Source organism: Staurois parvus, unplaced genomic scaffold (assembly GCF_062004578.1).
Source record: "Staurois parvus isolate SC_StPar_1 unplaced genomic scaffold, SC_StPar_1.0 ptg000519l, whole genome shotgun sequence".
Classification (NCBI taxonomy): Eukaryota; Metazoa; Chordata; class Amphibia; order Anura; family Ranidae; genus Staurois; species Staurois parvus.
In genome coordinates this window covers 631,796-647,980 of record NW_028318315.1, presented here as the reverse complement: position 1 = coordinate 647,980, position 16,185 = coordinate 631,796, and the positions used below count along the sequence as shown (strand labels likewise).

At 47.5% G+C, this 16,185-nt stretch overlaps 2 protein-coding genes across 2 annotated transcripts in view; both read right to left on the bottom strand.

The window, feature by feature from the left end:
• Positions 1 to 339: 339 nt before the first annotated feature.
• The window catches only part of LOC149451804 (uncharacterized), a 57,067-nt gene continuing 41,221 nt past the window's right edge, over positions 340 to 16,185 (bottom strand). Inside the window, 1 exon segment of the mRNA XM_089690165.1 lies at positions 340 to 4,272. Within this exon segment, the coding sequence (XP_089546291.1) occupies positions 3,290 to 4,272 (983 nt within the window). The 3' untranslated portion in view covers positions 340 to 3,289.
• LOC149451806 (uncharacterized) lies at positions 6,909 to 15,674 on the bottom strand. The gene is made up of 5 exons (XM_089690128.1): positions 15,552 to 15,674; positions 7,817 to 8,152; positions 7,501 to 7,728; positions 7,215 to 7,421; positions 6,909 to 7,089 (listed from the first exon to the last, which is right to left on the bottom strand). The coding sequence occupies exons 1-5, from the start codon at positions 15,672 to 15,674 to the stop codon at positions 6,937 to 6,939; spliced, it is 1,047 nt and encodes a 348-aa protein (XP_089546254.1). The 3' UTR covers positions 6,909 to 6,936.

Genomic DNA, 16,185 nt, shown 5'->3' with positions numbered 1-16,185 from the left:
TGACAAGCTGTGACCAATCACAGCTCAGTCAGTACTTCTCAATGACTGCAAGAATGCACACAGAGAGAAAGAGAAATGATTGCTTTTACATCCTATATGGGTGTAAAAGCAATGTGTAAAAAAAAAAAAAAAAATCTTCATCACCCCCCACACGTAGTACAGTGTCACCATGGTGATACTGTACTGCTAGGGTGACAGTATGTAAAAAAAATAAATAAATAAAAAATAATAATATAAAAATGTAAAAAAAATGTTTAAAAATTATAATTTTTGTTATAAACTAATTTGGATTTTTTTTTTATTTTACTAAAAAGATAACGGAATAAATTTTGGCAAAGATTTATGATGAAATATTATTTATTTGCAAAATTTTATTAAAAAAAACACTTTTTTTCAAAATTTTTGGACTTTTTCATTTACATAGCAAAAAAAAATAAAAATCCCAGTGGTGAATAAATACCACCAAAATAAAGCCTTATCTGTTTAAAAAAAATGGTAAAAAATTCATATGGGTACAGCGTTGCATGACCGCGCAATTGTCATTCAAAGTGTGATAGCGCTGAAAGCTGAAAATTGCCCTGGTCAGGAAGGGGGTGAAAGTGTCCGGTCTTGAAGTGGTTAACTAACCTACAGGCCCAAAATGGGCATTTTAACGTCTGTGAAAAAATCTCTGGCTGTGAAAATGTTAAGCTAAGCTAGATGGGATCACTCTGCTGGGGTCACATTATAGCTCCCCCTAGCTGCAGCCTGGTAATAACATTGCTAGGAGGTCTCTTCATTTAGCTGCTACAGACTTCCCATCCTTACATAAATGTCTCCTAACAGATAGGGGGTCTATCCATAAAAAAAAAACATTTGCATAGCCATACACCCGCTGAAAGTGCATGCACCTTCCTTGTGTGTGAATGAGGATTAAAACAAAAAAAACAAATGTTATTAGGCTACTGGCTGTGCTGGTTGAATGTTTTCCATTGATTTAAAAGGGAAAATGTTGCATTTGGCCACTAGATGGTGTACATTTCTATGATTCTTAGCGTCACCTAGTGCCCAAGTGCAGTATTTTTCATTTTAAATTAATGGTTGGTTTAATTCATTTATATTCTTTGATATCTACTATGCTCACAAGGTATGAGTGCAGTATTTCAGGGATTTTTATGAAACCATGTGAAGGAAACTACGGGGGGGGGGGGGTCTCTGTATAAAAAACAAATTGTTGGGCGGGTGTGACAAGCATTCGCCAATCTGACAGACAAGCTCTGCACTCTGTACAAAGTGCATCCCTAAACCCTGCACTCTGTACATAGCAGACTCCTGAACTCTACTCTCTGTACATAGCATACTCCTGAACTCTGCACTCTGTACACAATGTACTCCTCAACTCTGAATTCTGAGTGTAGCACACTCCTGAACCCTGCACTCTGTACATAGCAGACTCCTGAACTCTACTCTCTGTACACAATGTACTCCTCAACTCTGAATTCTGTGTGTAGCACACTCCTGAACCCTGCACTCTGTACATAGCACACTCCTGAACTCTGCACTCTGTACACAATGTAATCCTCAACTCTGAATTCTGAGTGTAGCACACTCCTGAACCCTGCACGTAGCATACTCCCGAACTCTGCACTCTGTACACAATGTAATCCTCAACTCTGAATTATGTGTGTAGCACACTCCTGAACCCTGCACTCTGTACATAGCATAGTCCTGAACTCTGCAGTCTGTACACAATGTACTCCTCGACTCTGAATTCTGTGTGTAGCACACTCCTGAACCCTGCACTCTGTACGTAGCATACTCCTGAACTCTGCACTCTGTAAACAATGTACTCCTCAACTCTGAATTCTGTGTGTAGCACACTCCTGAACCCTGCACTCTGTACGTAACATACTCCTGAACTCTTCACTGTAGATAGCGTACCCCTAAACCCTGCATTCTGTACACAGCGTACTCCTGAACTCTGCACACAATGTACTCCTCAACTCTGAATTCTGTGTTTAGCACACTCCTGAACCCTGCACTGTACATAGCATACTCCTGAACTCTGCACTCTGTACATAGCATACTCCTGAACTCTACTCTCTGTACATAGCATACTCCTGAACTCTGTACACAATGTATTTATCAACTCTGAATTCTGTGTGTAGCACACTCCTGAACCCTGCACTCTGTACATAGCATACTCCTGAACTCTACTCTCTGTACATAGCATACTCCTGAACTCTGTACACAATGTATTTATCAACTCTGAATTCTGTGTGTAGCACACTCCTGAACCCTGCACTCTGTACGTAGCATACTCCTGAACTCTTCACTGTAGATAGCGTACCCCTAAACCCTGCATTCTGTACACAGTGTACTCCTGAACTTTGCACTCTGTACATAGCTCACCCCTAAACCTTGCACTCTGTATGCAGCGTACTCCTGCACCCTGCACTCTGTATGCAGCGTACTCCTGAACCCTGCACTCTGTACGCAGCGTACTCCTGAACCCTGCACTCTGCACGCAGCATACCCCTAAGCCCTGCAGTCTGTATGCAGCATATTCCCAAACTCTGCACTCTGTACACAATGTACTCAACTCTGAATTCTGTGTGTAGCATACTCCTGAACCCTGCACTCTGTATGTAGCATATTCCTGAACTCTTCACTATAGATAGCGTACCCCTAAACCCTGCATTCTGTACACAGCGTACTCCTGAACTTTGCACTCTGTACATAGCTCCCCCCTAAACCTTGCACTCTGTATGCAGCATACTCCTGAACCCTGCACTCTGTATGCAGCGTACTCCTGCACCCTGCACTCTGTATGCAGCGTACTCCTGCACCCTGCACTCTGTATGCAGCATACTCCTGAACCCTGCACTCTGTATGCAGCGTACTCCTGAACCCTGCACTCTGTATGCAGCATATTCCTAAACTCTGCTCTGTACATAGTACACCCTTAAACCCTGCACTCTGTACACAGCGTACTCCTGAACTCTGCACTCTGTACACAGCGTACTCCTGAACCCTGCACCCCGTGCATAGCACACTCTGCACTCCTGAACTCTGCATACAGATACGGCTGGCCCTTTGAAGTCAACCATAATTCTTCCATGATGAAGATCAGCCATGGAGTATATCTGAGGTGTATATCAGGGTGTGCTTCTTCCCCACATGAGAGCTGGGATGTCCAGCAACATTCATCTAGAAGACATTTCCCGCACTCAAGGCACTAATACACCTCCAGGGTTGTGTGGGACCCCTGATGTACAGGAAGACAGGACTTCAGTGAGGAACATTTCCCTCACTCAGGACAGGAAAGTGACTTCTCCCCCTTGTGCAATCTCTGATGTGTGTAAAGATGGGACTTCTGTGAAAAACATTTCCCGCACTCAGGACAGGAATACGGCTTTTCCCCCGTGTGAGACCTCTTATGTCTATAAAGATGAGAGTTCTGTGAAAAACATTTCCCGCACTCTGGACAGGAATATGGCTTTTCACCTGTGTGAGATCTCTGGTGTGTGACAAGAAGTGATTTTTGAATAAAACATTTCCCACACTCAGAACAGGAATATGGCTTTTCCCCCGTGTGAGACATCTGATGCGTGACAAGTTCTGATTTTTGTACAAAACATTTCCCGCACTCAGGGCAGGAATATGGCTTCTCGCCTGCGTGCCATCTCTGATGTCTGTAATGGGAGGACTTGTCTGAAAAACATTTCCCACACTCAGAACAGGAATACGGTTTTTCCCCTGTGTGAGTCCTTTGATGTGTGACAAGGTTTGATTTTTGTACAAAACATTTCCCACACTCAGAACAGAAATACGGCTTCTCCCCCGTGTGCAGTCTCTGATGATTATAAAGATGGGACATCTCTGAAAAACATTTCCCACACTCAGGACAGAAATAAGGCTTTTCCCCTGTATGAGACATCTGATGTTTGACAAGTTCTGATCTTTTTAAAAAGCATTTTCCACACTCAGAACAGGAATATGGCTTTTCACCCGTGTGCAATCTCTGATGTTTGGAAAGATATGACTTGTCTGAAAAACATTTCCCGCACTCAGGACAGGAATATGGCTTCTCTCCTGTGTGAGACCTCTGATGTGTGACAAGTTGTGACTTTTGTACAAAACATTTTCCACACTCAGGACAGGAATACGGCTTTTCACCTGTGTGAGATCTCTGATGTCTGGAAAGATGTAATTTATCTGAAAAACATTTCCCGCACTCAGGGCAGAAATACGGTTTTTCCCCCGTGTGAGACCTCTGATGTGTGACAAGTTGTGATTTATGTAAAAAACATTTCCGGCACTCAGGACAGGAATACGGCTTTTCCCCCGTGTGAGATTTCCGGTGTCTGTAAAGACTGGACTGATCTGAATAACATTTCCCGCACTCAAGACAGGAATACGGTTTCTCTCCCGTGTGAGTTCTTTTATGCACATTCAGATTGCATTTAAAATTGAAACTCTTCCCACACTCAGTACAGGGAAACCTCTTCTCTGTTGGAAGGCCGGCCCGGTCCCGCACAGTCTGAGGTTCCTCAGGATACGAGGAATCCGATGGTCCATCTACACTGGGTGGTCCCGGATGGACATTGGAGGGAGCCGGGTTTTCTCCTGGACTATACTGTGTGATGTCCTCATCTTCTACTTTCCAGTCTGGAGACAAAGTGAGACAATCCTCGGAGGTTTTCCTCATCTCCCGGACATGGACTAAAATACAAAGACAAAGAGGATTACTAAACAGGAGCTGATTGGTTCCCCCAAACCAGGACTCCGCCCAGATCAGGCAGCTTGGTCTCTGAGGAGCTGACAATTCCACCCTCAAGGGAACTAGGAAATGGCTCCTCTGATCTCCTATGGGACTTTGCTCCATTCTTTGTACAGTCTGCTACACAGTTCTACTTAGGAAAGCCACACTGCTCAAAAAAATTAATGGATGACTTGTTAATCAGAGTATAGCATCAAGTCAATGAACCTTCTGGGATAATGATCTGGTCAGGTAAGTAGCAGAGGGGGTTGTTAATCAGTTCAGCTGCTTTGGTGTTCATAAAATTAACAACAGGTGCACTAGATGGGCAACAATGAGACGACCCCCAAAACAGGAATGGTTTTACAGGTGGAGGTCACTGCCATTTTTTCCCTACTCATCTTTTCTGACTGTTTTTCACTAGTTTTGCATTTGGCTATGGTCAGTGTCACTACTGGTAGCATGAGGAGATACCTGGACCCTACGGAGGTTGTACAGGCAGTCCAACTCCTCCAGGATGGCACATCAATACGTACCATTGCCAGGTTTGCTGTGTCTCCCAGCACAGTCTCAAGAGCATGGAGGAGATTCCAGGAGACAGGCAGTTCCTCTAGGAGAGCTGGACAGGGCCGTAGAAGGTCCTTAACCCATCAGCAGGACCGGTATCTGCTCCTTTGTGCAAGGAGGAACAGGATGAGCCCTGCCAGAGCCCTACAAAATGACCTCCAGCAGGCCACTGGTGTGAATGTCTCTGACCAAACAGTCAGAAACAGACTTCATGAGGGTGGCCTGAGGGCCCGACGTCCTCTAGTGGGCCCTGTGTTCACTGCCCAGCACCATAGAGTTTGATTGGCATTAGCCATTGAACACCAGAATTGGCAGGTCCACCACTGGCACCCTGTGCTTTTCACAGATGAGAGCAGGTTCACCCTGAGCACATGTGACAGACATGAAAGGGTCTGGAGAAGCCGTGGAGAATGTTCTGCTGCCTGTAACATGGTTCAGCATGACTGTTATGGTGGGGGGTCAGTGATGGTCTGGGGAGGCATATCCATGGAGGGACGCACAGACCTCTACAGGCTACACAATGGCACCCTGACTGCCATTAGGTATCGGGATGAAATCCTTGGACCCATTGTCAGACACTACACTGGTGCAGTGGGTCCTGGATTCCTTCTGGTGCAGTGGGTCCTGGGTTCCTCCTGGTGCACGACAATGCCCAGCCTCATGTGGTGAGAGTATGCAGGCAGTTCCTGGAGGATGAAGGAATTGATACCATTGAATGGCCCCCACACTCCCCTGACCTAAATCCAATAGAACACCTCTGGGATGTCATGTTTCGGTCCATCCGAAGCCACCAGGTTTCACCTCAGACTGTCCAGGAGCTCAGTGATGCCCTGGTCCAGATCTGGGAGGAAATCCCCCAGGACACCATCTGTCGTCTCATTAGGAGCCCCCCCTGACGTTATCAGGCATGCACACAAGCACGTGGGGGTCATACAAACTACTGAGGACCATTCTGAGTTGCTGCAATGCAATTTCAGCACAATGGACTCGCCTGCTGCATCATTTTTTCACTTTGATTTTCGGGGTGTCTTTGATTTCACTCCTCTGTAGGTCGATCATTTTCATTTCCATCAAACGATGGGGCGTCCTTACATTCCTCACACTTTACCCCGTCCATATCAGTATAGAGATCCAGCAGGAGATTTGTCCCCATTGAGATCTGATGGGTTTTCAAAGTCTTCCTTTCATTTTTTTGAGCCGTGTACTTAGAACTATTCACAATGGAGGATAGCCAGGGGCGGACTGACTATTTGGGAACTGGGGCACTGCCCGAGGGCCCAGGGTCAGTAGGGGGCCCCATGAGATGCCCCTGGTACCTTTCATAGGCTTTTTTGGGTGTGATTTGATTGCGGGCAAGGACACAGGGGCCCCATAATCCCCTATTGCCCGGGGGCCCCATTAGTTGTCAGTCCGCCCCTGAGGACAGCTTTCTCTATTTAGGGTATCCCGCTGTATCCCTTCCCTATCCCAGTAAAAACAACATCCCTAGACTGATTATTGGAGTAAAGAGCGGAGGTTATGTGCACCTGGCTATAGGAAATGCTGTGTGCTTGGCTGCAGGAGAAGATCTAGGGGAAAGCCTGGGTAAGGTACAGTGAGCAGTATGGGTGGAGGAATGGATTTAGTGTTCATGACCCACCTGTGCTGATCTCTGTAGGAGTGTCCTCCTCTATAAATGTCCCCGTTATTCCATCCTCCTCCATAGACTGCTGATCATCCCTCACATACGCCTCTTCTTCTTCTGATTTAACATCAACTTTTATATCTATCAGATCTTCACCCTAAACCAAGAGAAGGATCAACAATAACATCTGTACAATATATGAATTAATATTGTGACATCACATAAAAAAAATCCACACATCATCTCCACAAGTCTATGTAGTAGATGCTCCATCCCACCAACCTTGTCATGGTGAGGGATGGTGTGACCTTCCTGTGTGGAATCCCGGGAATACAGAGGACGGGGACATCTCTCTGGAGGGTTCCTGGTATTAGGTGGCTCCATCATATCCTTGTGTCCTTCTGAAAACTCCTCCATCACTCCATACTCCTCATCCTCCTCTTTATACTCTTCTTTAACATCAATATTATCATCCCCGAGGATTCCACTCTGAAAGATATAATAAAACATTCATTGTAACAAACATGCTGTGTATAAATCACAACTACCAATAATTGTCATCATCTACCTGATGATGGTGAGGGATGGTGTGACCTTCCTGTGTGGAATCCCGGGAATACAGAGGACGGGGACATCTCTCTGGTGGGTTCCTGTAGCTGGATGACTCCACCATGGTGTCCTGGTACAGATCTTTGTGTACTTTTAAAGACTCTGACTCCTCCATCCCCCCATCCTCATCCTCCTCCTCTTTTATCTCTTCTTTAACATCAGCTTTAGGATCTCTCAGGTTTCCACTCTGAATATATAATAAAATGCCATCAATGGTAACAATGCAGATAATGTACAGATCCTAATGATACTATCAGTGATTGTTCCTCATCTACCTGATGATGGTGAGGGATGGTGTGACCTCCCTGTGTGGAATCCCGGGAATACAAAGGATGGGGACATCTCTCTGGTGGGTTCCCATTACTGTATCCATCTACCTGATGGTGAGGGATGGTGTGACCTTCCTGTGTGGAATCCCGGGAATACAGAGGACGGGGACATCTCTCTGGTGGGTTCCCATGACTGGATCCATCTACCTGATGATGGTGAGGGATGGTGTGACCTTCCTGTGTGGAATCCCGGGAATACAGAGGACGGGGACATCTCTCTGGTGGGTTCCCATGACTGGATCCATCTGTAGGAAACACACACACTGACTGAATCCATTGTTTCTATGTGTTTATCAGATGATGGGGGATCTAGGTGGATCCTCCGTACTGCTCTCTCCTTTACAATAAAGTCTCCTCTTACCCGGTGATGTGAGGGGCGGCTGATTGTCCATCATGACGTCCTTGTAGAGATCCTTGTGTCCTTCTAAATACTCCCACTCCTCCATGGAGAAATAGACAGTGACACCCTGACACCTTATAGGAACCTGACACACAATGATACAGTCATTATCAGCAGGAGTTGTGAGGTCAGTGTGATGTCATAGGATTCTCTGACTCTGGTTGGAGGGACATTGGGAGGAGCTGTGAGGTCAGTGTGATGTCATAGGATTCTCTGACTCTGGATGGAGGGACATTGGGAGGAGGAGCTGTGGGGACGCTCTGTGAGGTTACTGTACACAGAATCATTTCTCCCGGGTGCGTCCCACCTCTCCTAAACTGAAAGATGAACGTTGTCTTTGGGCTTTGCCAGGACACATCCTATCCCTGTGATCTCCGTGTTCTCCGGAGACTTTACTGATCACATTTCAGGATGAATATCTGAGACTGGGATCATTATGGAGAAATACGTTTTCAGGACATTTCCTACAAATGACATTTTCCTAATTGAATCTTATAAAATAAAGACATTCATATTCCAATCCCCCCGAAATAACCCCCCCATCCCCCGACACTGATAAAAGTCATATAATCCATTAGTATAGACTGATGGGGTGAGAAGGTGACCCATCTCCACAATGAGGAGAATGTTCCGGCCCCGGAAGTGGGGGAATGTTGTGCCCCTGAAGGGGTTAATCTGGGTTCCCACACTATATATGTGTGTATCATCATCTGCTGGAGATAAAAGACGTCACAGTGACTATGGAGGAAGAGGACGGACGTGACTATGGAGGAAGAGGACGGACGTGACTATGGGGGAAGAAGACGGACGTGACCATGGGGGAAGAAGACGGACGTGACCATGGGGGAAGAGGACGGACGTGACCATGGGGGAAGAGGACGGACGTGACCATGGGGGAAGAGGACGGACGTGACCATGGGGGAAGAGGACGGACGTGACCATGGGGGAAGAGGACGGACGTGACCATGGGGGAAGAGGACGGACGTGACCATGGGGGAAGAGGACGGACGTGACCATGGAGGAAGAGGACGGCGTGACTATGGGGGAAGGGGACGGACGCGACTATGGGGGAAGAGGACGGACGCGACTATGGGGGAAGAGGACGGACATGACAGGGGGGTTACTGGGTGTAAATAGGAAATAACATCTTATTACCTCCTCTGCTGCCACTTCCACCAACGTCTCCTCTCTGTTTAGGAACATATGGAAGTCCTTTCTTTCTTTACCTGACATCACTTCCTGTGTCTTCCATAGATACTTCCTGTCTGAGTAGAAGTGAGATCAGCACCTTGTGGAGCTCAGAGGAACTGTGGTCCTGAGAAATGTCTGGTAGCAGGGGCGGACTGACAACTCATGGGGCCCCTGGGCAATAGGGGATCATGGGGCCCCTGTGTCCTTGCCCAAACTCAAAAAAGCCTATGAAAAATGTACCAGGGGCATCCCATGGGGCCCCCTACTGACCCCAGGCCCTCGGGCAGTGCCTGAGTTTCCAAATGGTCAGTCCGTCCCTGTCTGGTAGTGTGACCCCAGCCTTGTGCTGTGTGTGAATGGACTGTAGATCCTTATAGATGAGGTCTTCTCAACCAGTGTTGCCAGTCATCAAAGATGGGGCTATCTCAACCTTTTCAACATGGAGGAACTTTCTGGGTCTCAGAGATCCCCAGTTAATAATTTCTATATCCACAGCTCACAGTATTTAGGGGTGATGGTCACTCGTATGAACATTCCCTCCATTTGTGGTCATTGGGATGAAAGTTCCTCACACTGGTGGTCAGCGGAAAGAATGCTCCCCTTACAGATAGCTAAAGACCATTGTCTTCAGTGGTTTCTTATCTGAGAGTCAAAAATTGGCCATTGATCAAGGATCCTCTACCAACCTCTGGAAGAACTCTAGGAATCCATGGAACCCTGGCTGGGAAAGGTTGGGCTCACACCTTTACAGACCTTTTAACCATTTACTGTCCTCCTAACTGCTCTCTAGCAATTGACAGGATCAGATTTAATTTGGAAATTGGAAGTTCTGCTGCCTTCTGTCACTTGGTCAGATGGTTCAGGCTCAACCTGCAGCCCAAGGGCCCCATGGGACCCCATTTGTTGTGCAGTCCAAGGGCCACGTCAATGACTTTGTCTTTAGAGTTGGCGAGGAGATGCATTATTACACCGCACTTTTACACTAGGTTTAGGCAAAACCTGTAGCCCAAGGGTCGCATGGGACCCCACTTATTGTGCAGCCCCCCAGGCATCATCAGCATGTAGGCAGTGTTTCGCCTGCCTAGGGACTTTCTCAGACCATTGCAAGAAAGTCTTCATCAGATTCATTAAACTGTTATTATTGGTTGCCTTGTTGACCTTTCTCATCGGTCTTCTCCTGAATGTTTTCACAGATCTTTTATAATGGATCTTGGTGCTGGAAATATCCAATGTGATGATGGTACAGTTTGTTAGCAGGCTGTAGGGAGGACAAATGTGGCAGCACTGATATGTAAATGGAAGTTAAGATCTCTAGCAGTCTTATATACAGTAACATGTATCCAATTCCCCCAATCTCTGACCATCTGCTGTATTATGTCTGCAGTCTCAAATTATCTCCAGAAGCATGTCCACAGTCTCTGATTATCTGCCGTAGCATGTCCACAGTCTCTGATTATCTGCCGTAGCATGTCCACAGTCTCTGGTCATCTCCTGTAGCATGTCCACAGTCTCTGATTATCTCCTGTAGCATGTCCACAGTCTCTGATTATCTCTGGAAGCATGTCCAAAGTCTCTGATCATCTCCTGTAGCATGTCCACAGTCTCTGGTCCTCTCCTGTAGCATGTCCACAGTCTCTGGTCCTCTCCTGTAGCATGTCCACAGTCTCCGATTATCTCCTGTAGCATGTCCACAGTCTCTGGTCCTCTCCTGTAGCATGTCCAGTCTCTGATTATCTCTGGAAGCATGTCCACAGTCTCTGATTATCTCCTGTAGCATGTCCAAAGTCTCTGATTATCTCTGGAAGCATGTCCACAGTCTCTGATTATCTCTGGAAGCATGTCCACAGTCTCTGGTCCTCTCCTGTAGCATGTCCACAGTCTCTGATTATCTCTGGAAGCATGTCCACAGTCTCTGATTATCTCTGGAAGCATGTCCACAGTCTCTGATTATCTCCTGTAACATGTCCACAGTCCCTGATTATCTCCTGTAGCATGTCTGCAGTCTCTGATTATCTCTGGAAGCATGTCCACGGTCTCTGATTATCTCTGGAAGCATGTCCACAGTCTCTGATTATCTCCTGTAGCATGTCCACAGTCTCTGACCATCGCCTGCAGTATTGCTGCAGTCTCTGACCTTCTCCTGCAGTATTTCCACAGTCTCTCTCTTTCTCCTGTAGTATGCCTGCAAACTCTGATTATCTCCCGTTGTACATCTGCAGCCTCTGATTATCTCCTGTAGTATGTCTGCAGTCTCTGACCATCTTTTTCATAATGTCTGCAGTATCCGACCACCTACTTTACTGTCTGCAGTCTCTGATTATCTCCTGTAGTATGACTGTATTCTCTGACCATCTTTTTTATTATGGCTCCAGTCTCTGACAATGTACTGTATTTCTACAGTCTCTGACCATCGCCTATACTATATCTGCAGTGTATGACCATCTCCTGTACTATGTGTGCAATCTCTGACCTTCTCCTGTACTATTTGTACAGTCTCTGACCATCTCCTGCAGTACGCCTACAGTCTCTGACCATCTCCTGTAGTACGCCTGCAATCTCTGATTATCTCCTGCAGTACGTCTGCAGTCTCTGATTATCTCCCGTAGCATGTCTAGTCTCTGACCATCTCCCATAGTATGTTTCCAGTCTCTGATTATCTCCTGTAGTATGTCCGCAGCCTCTGACCATCTTTTTTAGAATGTCCACAGTCTCTGACCACCTACTCTAGTGTCTGCAGTCTCTGATAATCTACTGTAGTATGACTGTATTCTCTGACCATCTCCTTTAATATGTCTCCAGTCTCTGACCTTCTCCTTTAATATGTCTCCGGTCTGTGACCATCTCCCGTAGTATGTCACCAGTCTCTGACCATCTCCCAAAGTATGTCTCCAGTCTCTGACCATCTCCCAAAGTATGTCTCCAGTCTCTGACCATCTCCCAAAGTATGTCTCCAGCCTCTGACCATCTCCCAAAGTATGTCTCCAGTCTCTGACCATCTCCCATAGTATGTCTCCACTCTCTGACCATCTCCCGTAGTATGTCTCCAGTCTCTGACCATCTCCTGTAATACGTCTAGCACTAAATAATAAGCATACCCCTTTGGTGTGTCTGGGGATGCAGTTGAGGCCCCCACTTTCTCATCAGTTGACCATCACTGGGATACAGTCACAAACCAAACTGTATGTCCGTAAAATAAATGGAGTGTATGAGAGTCAGAATAAGCCCTTTGAAGGCCTCCTTCACAAATGCTGCAGTCCCTTTCTCCCCTCTTTAAAGGAGCCATGGTGGATCCTAGAAATCAAAGCACCCAAATGTTTGACAAATCCATTATTAAAAAAAAATAAATAAAAATCCCCAAAAAAGTCCCTCACCATAAATTTATCATCATCACAATGTCCACCATCTGTCGACTCACCAAAAATACAAAACAGCTGAGCTGATGCACACAATCAATTATTATTCTGCATAAGCTGAATAACGTTTAAGTTGTCATCAGCTCTATAAGGAAGATGTGAGATTAGTGGTGACATCACTGACCATATATGCCATGGGAGTATTTGGGGAATGATTGGCAATATTTCCCAAGTATGACCATTTATCCATATTTTGAAAAATGATGTAACATTCCCTGTCCATTTGCCTATGTGACCGGGAGTTCTCGGACATGTACAGTAAGTGAATCAGTAGGATGTAGGACAGTGTACAGGGGTCGGTAGGATGTGGGGCGGCGTACAGAGGTCGGTAGGATGTGGGGCGGCGTACAGGGGTCGGTAGGATGTGGGGCGGCGTACAGGGGTCGGTAGGATGTGGGGCGGCGTACAGGGGTCGGTAGGATGTGGGGCGGCGTACAGGGGTCGGTAGGATGTGGGGCGGCGTACAGGGGTCGGTAGGATGTGGGGCGGCGTACAGGGGTCGGTAGGATGTGGGGAGGCGTACAGGGGTCGGTAGTATGTAGGGCGGCGTACAGAGGTCGGTAGGATGTAGAGCAGTGTACAGAGGTCGGTAGGATGTAGGGCGGTGTACAGAGGTCAGTAATGTGTAGGGCGGTGTACAGAGGTCAGTAATGTGTAGGGCAGTGTACAGAGGTCGGTAGGATGTAGGGCAGTGTACAGAGGTCGGTAGTATGTAGGGCAGTGTACAGAGGTCGGTAGGATGTAGGGCGGTGTACAGAGGTCGGTAGGATGTAGAGCGGTGTACAGAGGTCGGTAGTATGTAGGGCGGTGTACAGAGGTCGGTAGGATGTAGGGCGGTGTACAGAGGTCGGTAGGATGTAGGGCGGTGTACAGAGGTCAGTAATGTGTAGGGCAGTGTACAGAGGTCGGTAGGATGTAGGGCAGTGTACAGAGGTCGGTAGGATGTAGGGCAGTGTACAGAGGTCGGTAGGTTATAGGGCAGTGTACAGAGGTCGGTAGGATGTAGGGCGGTGTACAGAGGTCGGTAGGATGTAGGGCGGTGTACAGAGGTCGGTAGGATGTAGGGCAGTGTACAGAGGTCGGTAGGATGTAGGGCAGTGTACAGAGGTCGGTAGGATGTAGGGCAGTGTACAGAGGTCGGTAGTATGTAGGGCAGTGTACAGAGGTCGGTAGTATGTAGGGCAGTGTACAGAGGTCGGTAGGATGTAGGGCAGTGTACAGAGGTCGGTAGGTTATAGGGCGGTGTACAGAGGTCGGTAGGATGTAGGGCGGTGTACAGAGGTCAGTAGGATGTAGAGCAGTGTACAGAGGTCGGTAGGATGTAGGGCAGTGTACAGAGGTCGGTAGGATGTAGAGCGGTGTACAGAGGTCGGTAGGATGTAGGGCAGTGTACAGAGGTCGGTAGGATGTAGGGCGGTGTACAGAGGTCGGTAGTATGTAGGGCAGTGTACAGAGGTCGGTAGGATGTAGGGCAGTGTACAGAGGTCGGTAGGATGTAGGGCAGTGTACAGAGGTCGGTAGGATGTAGGGCAGTGTACAGAGGTCGGTAGTATGTAGGGCAGTGTACAGAGGTCGGTAGTATGTAGGGCAGTGTACAGAGGTCGGTAGTATGTAGGGCAGTGTACAGAGGTCGGTAGGATGTAGGGCAGTGTACAGAGGTCGGTAGGTTATAGGGCAGTGTACAGAGGTCGGTAGGATGTAGGGCGGTGTACAGAGGTCGGTAGGATGTAGGGCGGTGTACAGAGGTCGGTAGGATGTAGGGCAGTGTACAGAGGTCGGTAGGATGTAGGGCAGTGTACAGAGGTCGGTAGGATGTAGGGCAGTGTACAGAGGTCGGTAGTATGTAGGGCAGTGTACAGAGGTCGGTAGTATGTAGGGCAGTGTACAGAGGTCGGTAGGATGTAGGGCAGTGTACAGAGGTCGGTAGGTTATAGGGCGGTGTACAGAGGTCGGTAGGATGTAGGGCGGTGTACAGAGGTCAGTAGGATGTAGAGCAGTGTACAGAGGTCGGTAGGATGTAGGGCAGTGTACAGAGGTCGGTAGGATGTAGGGCAGTGTACAGAGGTCGGTAGGATGTAGAGCGGTGTACAGAGGTCGGTAGGATGTAGGGCAGTGTACAGAGGTCGGTAGGATGTAGGGCAGTGTACAGAGGTCGGTAGTATGTAGGGCAGTGTACAGAGGTCGGTAGGATGTAGGGCAGTGTACAGAGGTCAGTAGGATGTAGGGCAGTGTACAGAGGTCGGTAGGATGTAGGGCAGTGTACAGAGGTCGGTAGTATGTAGGGCAGTGTACAGAGGTCGGTAGTATGTAGGGCAGTGTACAGAGGTCGGTAGTATGTAGGGCAGTGTACAGAGGTCGGTAGGATGTAGGGCAGTGTACAGAGGTCGGTAGGTTGTAGGGCAGTGTACAGAGGTCGGTAGGATGTAGGGCGGTGTACAGAGGTCAGTAGGATGTAGAGCAGTGTACAGAGGTCGGTAGGATGTAGGGCAGTGTACAGAGGTCGGTAGGATGTACGGCGGTGTACAGAGGTCAGTAGTATGTAGGGCAGTGTACAGAGGTCGGTAGGATGTAGGGCAGTGTACAGAGGTCGGTAGGATGTAGGGCAGTGTACAGAGGTCGGTAGGATGTAGGGCAGTGTACAGAGGTCGGTAGGATGTAGGGCAGTGTACATTTTAACCGAAACCGTACTTAAATCGAAGGTGATATTAGGAATGTCGGGGCTTTTAAACACAAAAGAGACTTTATGGCGACTCAAACATGTAATAACAACATGTAGTGGATAATCTAAAGGACCCCTCATGTCTCCCCTGTGCGGCCCTGAATGTAATACAGTGCACATCACACACCGCATTACATTCTTTCCCAGCCTCCATGGCCAGGAATCTCTTAATGGGGACCCGGAAGTGACATCATAACGTCACTTCTGAGTCAGGACAAGAAGGGGAGGTGAGCAGACGTGTCCTCTGTCCTCCCTCCCCTCTACCCAATGGCGGTGAGCCAGTCCTGGGCCCGCAGAGGCTTGCACTGTCTGGATTCATCCTTAAATAGGCATCTCCTGACATTTAGGGGCCTACTCATAAAAAAAATGCATACCAATTAATTCAGTAAAAGTGCATGTACATTCCTTCTGTATGAGGTAAAAAAACAAAGAAACCAGGCCTGACATAGTAAAATAAGGGGTTGATAGAAAATTTGTTGGTCGAGTATGATAAGCATTTGCCCAGCTGTGATCAATTTGGACCAGACTCTGTGATTTCCTATAATAGTCAGCTCCATCTAGTGGCCATAATGGGGCATTTGTTTCCTGAAAT

Bases quoted from the DNA above. Each gene is read 5' to 3' on its own strand.
- LOC149451806 (XM_089690128.1), bottom strand. From the start codon at position 15,674: ATGAGGGGTCCTTTAGATTATCCACTACATGTTGTTATTACATGTTTG. The intron at 8,153-15,551 runs GTTAAAATGTAC...ATAAACACATAG, and splicing joins TCGATTTAAGTACGGTTTCG to AAACAATGGATTCAGTCAGT. The intron at 7,729-7,816 runs GTAGATGAGGAA...TTATATATTCAG, and splicing joins CCATCCCTCACCATCATCAG to AGTGGAAACCTGAGAGATCC.